This window comes from Mobula birostris, chromosome 22 (genome assembly GCF_030028105.1).
Source record: "Mobula birostris isolate sMobBir1 chromosome 22, sMobBir1.hap1, whole genome shotgun sequence".
In the NCBI taxonomy this organism is placed as follows: domain Eukaryota; kingdom Metazoa; phylum Chordata; class Chondrichthyes; order Myliobatiformes; family Myliobatidae; genus Mobula; species Mobula birostris.
In genome coordinates, this window is record NC_092391.1 from 58,881,666 (window position 1) to 58,889,419 (window position 7,754).

At 41.9% G+C, this 7,754-nt stretch overlaps 1 protein-coding gene across 5 annotated transcripts in view; it reads left to right on the forward strand.

Moving 5' to 3' along the window:
- Window positions 1-5,081, forward strand: part of ankle2 (ankyrin repeat and LEM domain containing 2) — a 61,604-nt gene extending 56,523 nt beyond the window's left edge. For 2 of the 5 annotated variants that reach the window (XM_072240836.1, XM_072240838.1), the window contains exons 12-13: window positions 106-237; window positions 4,744-5,081. In XM_072240836.1, coding sequence (XP_072096937.1) covers window positions 106-237; window positions 4,744-4,972 — 361 coding nt within the window. In that variant the 3' untranslated portion in view covers window positions 4,973-5,081. Of the gene's footprint in view, window positions 1-105; window positions 238-3,512; window positions 3,800-4,743 lie in introns of those variants that run through there. The other 3 variants (XM_072240837.1, XM_072240840.1, XM_072240839.1) reach the window with 3 other exon arrangements.
- The last annotated feature ends 2,673 nt before the right edge of the window (window positions 5,082-7,754 follow it).

The window sequence follows — 7,754 nt, forward strand, 5'->3', positions numbered from 1 at the left end:
AGGAGGGAATACTGTAATAATATTCTTGCTTGTAAGTTCGTGTGTTTTATTTAAAGACTTTGTTTTGTTCTTGAGGTGTAAACAACCTTCATTCCTCCATTCCAGAGATGAACCATCTAAGCTTGACAGTGATGTTCTGGCTGCACTGAATGGTGTTGTTATTGACCCACAGAAGTTCCCATGCCTACATCGATGGAAGAGCCAAGTGCAGTCGTACTCTGTATCAGAAATGCAGAGGTGAGTTTTGAAAGCAAAATTATTCACTACACTCATAGCTGGTGCTGAATTTGTTTTATGGTACTGCTGTACCATGATGTTGGAGAGGGAATGAATGGAAATAGAACTGTGTAGGAATACCTTTACAGTTGAATAATTTGCTAGCACTCGTTTAACTGCACTGAGGTGCAGTGGAAAGAAAACATTGAGACCTGTAATAATCATAAACATCATTGGTATAGGGCAGCACAGTAGTGTAGCAGTTAGTGTAATGCTATTACAGCGCTAGTTATCCTGATTCAATCCCGCCACTTTCTGTGAGGAGTTTATACACTACTATGCAAAAGTCTTGTATCACTAGGGTACTTAGCCTTCTGCACAGATCTGTATTTGTCAATGTGGAGCGGAGAGTGAGTTTGTAAATCTGGGGGGAGCTAAGGAGGTTGGGAATGGTGAGGGTGGAGGCGCTGCAGGAGGGGTGTGTGACAGGTGGCAGAGGAGTGCCAGGCGAGGGGTGGCCCTGTGCAGACTCACCCAGCTCTGAGACACCAGGCAAGGTCATTTGATTCCAAACAATTGGTTTATTGATCATTACAGAATGTCTCTCTGGTGCTTCCCGCTCCCTCCCCTCTCCCTTCCCCTTTTCCCAACCATGATTCCCTTCTCCCTGCCCTTTCCCACTCTGTCCACAGTGGACCCATAACATCACTCACATGTCACGAAATGTGTCTTTTTCCTGCGGCAGCAGTACAATGCATTACTAGCACCCATAACATTACTACTACACTATGCAAAAGTCTTGGCCCCCTAGCTATATACATTGGCATGCAAAGGTTTGGGCACCCCTGGTCAAAATTTCTGTTACTGTGAATAGTTAAGTGAGTAGAAGGTGAACTGATCTCCAAAAGTCATAAAGTTAAAGATGAAACATTCTTTTCAACAGTTTAAGCAAGATTAGTGTATTATTTTTGTTTTGTACAATTTTAGAGTGAAAAAAGGAAAGGAGCACCACGCAGAAGTTTGGGCACCCCAAGAGATTTGAGCTCTCAGATAACTTTTACCAAGGTCTCAGACCTTAATTAACTTGTTAGGGCTATGGCTTGTTCACAGTCATCGTTAGGAAAGGCCAGGTGATGCAAATTTCAAAGCTTTATAAATACCCTGACTCCTCAAACCTTGTCCCAACAATCAGCAGCCATGGGCTCCTCTAAGCAGCTGCCTAGCACTCTGAAAATTAAAATAAATGATGCCCACAAAGCAGGAGAAGGCTATAAGAAGATAGCGAAGCGTTTTCAGGTAACCGTTTCCTCAGTTCATAATGTAATTAAGAAATGACAGTTAACAGGAACGGTGGAGGTCAAGTTGAGGTCTGGAAGACCAAGAAAACTTTTCGAGAGAACTGCTCGTAGGATTGCTAGAAAGGCAAATCAAAACCCCCGTTTGACTGCAAAAGACCTTCAGGAAGATTTAGCAGACCCTGGAGTGGCGGTGCACTGTTCTACTGTGCAGCGATACCTGCACAAATATGACCTTCATGGAAGAGTCATCAGAAGAAAACCTTTCCTGCATCCTCACCACAAAATTCAGCATCAGAGGTTTGCAAAGGAACATCTAAACAAGCCTGATGCATTTTGGAAACAAGTCCTGTGGACTGATGAAGTTAAAATAGAACTTTTTGGCCAAAATGAGCAAAGGTATGTTTGGAGAAAAAAGGACGCAGAATTTCATGAAAAGAACACCTCTCCAACTGCTAAGCACGGGGGTGGATCGATCATGATTTGAGCTTGTGTTGCAGCCAGTGGCACGGGGAACATTTACTGGTAGAGGGAAGAATGAATTCAAGTAAATACCAGCAAATTCTGGAAGCAAACATCACACTGTCTGTAAAAAAGCTGAAGATGAAAAGAGGATGGCTTCTACAACAGGATAATGATCCTAAACACACCTCAAAATCCACAATGGACTACCTCAAGAGGTGCAAGCTGAAGGTTTTGCCATGGCCCTCACAGTCCCCCGACCTAAACATCATCGAGAATCTGTGGATAGGCCTCAAAAGAGCAGTGCTTGCAAGACGGCCCAAGAATCTCACAGAACTAGAAGCTTTTTGCAAGGAAGAATGGGCGAAAATCCCCCAAACAAGAATTGAAAGACTTAGCTGGCTACAGAAAGCATTTACAAGCTGTGATACTTGCCAAAGGGGCTGTTACTAAGTACTAACTATGCAGGGTGCCCAAACTTTTGCTTCGGGCCCTTTTCCTTTTTTGTTATTTGGAAACTGTAAAAGATGGAAATAAAAAAGTAATCTTGCTTAAAATATTAAAGAAATGTGTCATCTTTAACTTTATGCCTTTTGGAAATCAGTTCATCTTTTACTCGCTTAGCTATTCACAGTAACAGAAATTTTGACCGGGGTGCCCAAACGTTTGCATGCCACTGTACATGTGCCTAAGACTTTGGCACAGTACTGAATGTTCTCCCTGTGAGCTTGTGGGCTTCCTCCAAGTGCTCCAGTTTCCTCCCACATTCCAAAGACGTACGGGTTAGTAGAATAATTGGTCATAGGGGTGTACTTGGTCACAGAGTTATAATTGGGCAGTGTGGGCTCATTGGCTTGTTACTGTGCTGTGTATCTAAATTTTTTTAAATTCTCAGTAGCAGAAAGATCTTATCCTGACCTACTTACAGAATATTAATATTAATTAAAATGCATCTTGTTCTTGGGATGTGAGTGAGCCCAGCAACTCATGACTTGCTTTTATGTGAATGTGAACTCTGTGGCAATTATTTATATATTTATTGAGGTACAGTGTGGTATAAGCCCTTCCGGCCCTTTGAGTCGTACCGCCCAGCAATCCCCCAATTTAACCGTAGCCTAATCAGGGGACAAATTACAATGAACCAGACCTACCAACTGGTACATCTTTGGACTGTGGGAGGAAACCGGAGCACCCAGAGGAAACCCACGCGTTCACAGGGAGAACGTACAAACTCCTTATAGACAGCGGTGGGAATTGACCCTGTGTTGCTTGTACTGTAAAGTGTTGGGCTTCAGTAGGATATTATGAACCAACTACACAGTATGGGCTGTTGCTTGGTGAACTTCAGGCAAGATGTGGTGTGAGCGGGGACGGGGGAAGAGCACTCACTGCTGGGTGGCAGCGTTCAGTGAAGTGTTTAAAATTTTATTATCTGGCATCCTTCGTGGTCTTTTATGTTCTACTGGTACTGCTGTCCCACAAGTGATCAGATTTACTAAATTCGATTTTATTTCTTGTCATGGGGCAATTTTCAAATAGAACTTCAGATATTTTTCCAGTACTGCAATGTCATTTCTCATAACCCATGGACTTTCCCGGAGCAACATACACACACAAAATGCTGCAGGAACGCAGCATGTCAGCAGTGTCCATGGAAATTAATAAACAGTCAGCATTTCAACTGCAAATACTCAAAGCAACACACAAACTGCTGGAGGAACTCAGCAGGTCAGACAGCATCAATGGAGAGGAATAAACGGTCGGTGTTTCAGGCCAAGACCCTTCATCGGGACTGAAAGGAAGGGGGAGGATGCCAGAACGAGAAGGTGGGTGGAGGGGAAGGGGGTGAAGCTAGGTGGGAGGGGGAGGAGAGATGAAGTAAGAAGCTGAGAGGCGGTTGGTGGAGAAGGTGAGGGGCTGGAGAGGAAGGAATCTGATAGGAGAGGAGAGTGGACCGTAGGAGGAGGGGACACTGGGTGGCGATAGGTAGCTGAGAAGAGATAAGAGGCCAGAATGAGGAATTGTAGAAAGGGACGGGGGTGGGGGGGGGGGGGTGAAAATAATTTTTACTGATAGGAGAAATCAGTTTTCATGCTTTCATGTTGGAGTTGACCCAGATGGAATATCATACCACAACCTTTGTTTTGAAACATTATAGAGCTTCAAAGTATTTAATTGTAAGTGTTTAAAAAAAACTAATAAATACAGAACGAAAGTCGGTAGCTCATTTGTTAATAAACCGCCGGCCCACTGAACGATGACATTTGAAAAAACTGCCGCAGTTTCAGGCAGTGTTTAAAAAAAAAATCATACTCAGAGCAATGGTTGATCTATGCAAATGTTAAAAAAAATATTAGTAGGAACATTGGTTACAAGCAAACTGTGTCATTGGACTCCATCTGGTAATGATTAAAACAGTCAGTGAAGAGTACAGGTTTTTATATTAATTTACACACATCGGTCTTTGCATTGCTGGCCAGCACAACGATAAGCTTTTGTATTTTAGACAAAGGGGGCTTATTTCCTTATACGAATGCATTGCTGACCAAAGCTCCCGATAGTTAGCACCTTGCAGTTCTGGTTACAATTGTTCTGGTTTTTTTTTAACAAAAATTGTAACTGTGATCCTTAAAGTTAGTTGTCTTTTGTGGTTTGTGTAGGAGAGAATTTGAGTTTAATCAGCAAGGTGGGGTTAGGAGTTCCCTGGGCAAAAGGACAAAATAAATGTATATGCTATTATTTTTAATAAACTTTGCGTTTGTTTCTGCAGTTGGCCAAGCCCTTCTCTCAAAGGGAAACTGAAAGTACAGTCCAACATGCCGAGTTCTCCGTGCAGTCCTGGCACCTCTGTCCTTGGGAGACCGAGTCCACAAGCCTATAGTCCTGGGAGGTTTGAGAGCTCTCCTTACACTGAGTTTGGAAGCCCAGGGCGCTATAGTCCAGCGTATGCAAGCCACGTCCACGTGCGGCAGCTTCTGCACTTCCACGAACCTTCTTAGTGCTCACATTTAGGGTTGTGATACTGTTCCTTTGCCCCACTTTAGAGGGGGAAGTCAGTTTTATATTTAAAATAAATTGTAGTTTCTTAAATATGTCTACAATGTACAATGGATACTGTGTGCTGTTTGATTCTGTTGATGTGAACCAACTTTACATTTATTTTCTCTTTCTTCAATGTCTCAAGTTCAGTTGTATAATTAATATTAATTCTGATTTCTCTTGCCATCCAGAAATTTATATATTTTAACTTTTTAAACTTCATTTCAATAAAATTCTGTCTCATATGTAGATTTTACCAAAAGAAGCCCAGACTGTGGTGGGGGGGGGGGAGGGGGAGGTAGTGGGAGGTTGGGGTAGTCGAGGACTTTGGAAGCAGACTAGTGCTAGGGATTAAAATTCAACCTTATCCTAACCCAGCAACAAGACTGATGATGTCAGTAACGTCTTTCATTATGATTTCTGTGAAATTTCTGTAAAAGTCCATTGATCTGAGAATAATAGGAAGGAGGCATGTTAGTCAATAATGCCACTGTTATTGTTGAGAAATATATATGTGGATTGTTCATGTTTTAAAAACAACTTGTACTGTAAGTGAAGTTCGTAAGTCAGGTGCTACAATGATTACAAAAAGGGTGCAGGATGCTCCTAGTAGGAGAATAAAGACAAATAACGTGTATAAATGATAAATCTGTTTTTGGCACCTTGATTGCATTGGCCATAAGGTATTCTCAGTAGGTTTGTCAGATCTATTAAAAGAAATTATTTATGTTGTAGGAAAATTGTATCGATGGCTTTTGCAAGCTTTTTAGTGCCTTTACTGGGGGAAACATTCATTTTAACTGAGCTGTGAACTAGCTTTACAGTTAGTTGCCTTTAATGTAATTAAATCAGCATGTGGAATATGCAAGTACAGGTTTTTGGTAGCTGTTTAGTTGATGGATACCAGCAAATGTCAAATCCATGTTGTCCTGCAGACACATAGGGAGCACTGTTCACTCTGGAAGTAATTTTCTAAATCCAAGGACAAAGTGTGTTTTGCCCTGCCACATCTTGGATCACTTGTGCAAGGTTCATGTAAGTATGTGAACGTACGTGGTTCTAATAACTCTGGCCCTTCCCACAGCACATCTGGGATATGTACGGTACATCTATTGCATCAATGTGAAACGATAAGCCGCTGAGAAAAGAATAAATGAAAAAAATGCACAAAGTGAAAGCTAATTGTTTGTGTTTCTGCACATTATGAGGCTTTGACTGATGTATTGAAAAGTCTTAATGTGCAAACGGCCTTGTTTCATTCTGTTAATTGGTGAATGTTTCCATTACCAGTTAAAAATCTGTCCGGATGTGGCTTGCACTGCATAACTGAAGCGCAAACAACGTTAGTGTTGTGCCTGTTAAATTCCCACTTGCGATGACCTCAAGATCAGAGTACAGTCGGCCCTCCTTACCCGCGAGGGATTGGTTCCGGGACCCCTCGCAGATACCAAAAAACGCAGATGCTCAAGTCCCTTATTCAATCTGTCTAAATGCGGTGGACCTTAGGACCCAGCGGAACCCCAGACCTTATTTAACCTGTCTCAGTGTGGTGGACATTAGGACCCGGTGGCGGAGCTCTGAATCCGCAGTGTTTCTGTTCACGAAAATAATCACGATCGTGATTTAAAATAAAGTGGAAATAATAAAGTGATCAGAAAGGTGAAATGCCATCTATCATTGGAAAAGCGTTAGGCTACAGTCAGTCAATGATCGGAACAGTTTTAAAGGATAAAGTGAGAAAATCCGTGCCCTGGTGAAAGCTACAATTATTACTAAGCAACACAGTGGTTTAATTATTGGGTTTTGGGGTTTTGGATCATCCACATCAACCCGGCAGGGTTGGAGAGCGCCTGGGAGCTGTCTTGTCACTGGATCGAACTCGGGAATTTTTGTTCCCGAGCCCGGTGCTGAAACATATGTTTCTTAAGGGTTTTATATACATAGAAAGGTAAAATATATACTATATACTAAGACAAACGTTTGACTAACTGACGCTAAATAATACCGGATGTACTTGTTCCGACTTACTTAGTAAGAGAACTTCCGTTTTATTTTCGATCCCGATCCAAGATAACCTACGCACATCCTCCCGAATACTTTAAATCATCTCTAGGTTACTTATAATACCTAATACAATGTAAATGCTATGTAAAATAGTTGTTTACTGCACTGTTTAGGGAATAATGAAAAAAAAAAGTCTGTACATGCTCGAACAGCAAGTGCTGGAAGAGCACTTCCGGGTTTTCTCGATTTGCGGTTGGTTGAATTCGAGCATGCGGAACTTGCGGATAAGGAGGGCCGACTGTACCGCGCTTCCCAGCTGGACGTTCTTGACCCTCTTAATTTCATTGGGTGCAAATGTGATATTTGTAAAGGAACCTATGTAGATAATGAATTTAATGTACAAATAATCCCTTTACTTTTATTTAAATAAATCTATTAAATGGGGACAAGGATGTTCTATGCTGCAGAGGTTTCCTTTATGTTTTAACTTCAGTACCTGGCATGGTAGCCACCCTGCTCTGCCCTACTGGGGGCACAGCCACTGGCCATTTACCAAGCCATAGTCCTGGCCTCCACTTAACAGCAAAGATTGCCTAGCTGCCTGATTAGAGAGCTTATCTTATGAGGATAATGGATAGGTCTGAAAGGCGAGATTCCACTCATCAAGGGGTCTGTCAGCAATTGATTTTTATTTGCTAGTTTTAACAAATTTATTCTTTGTGCATTTATTATCTTAGT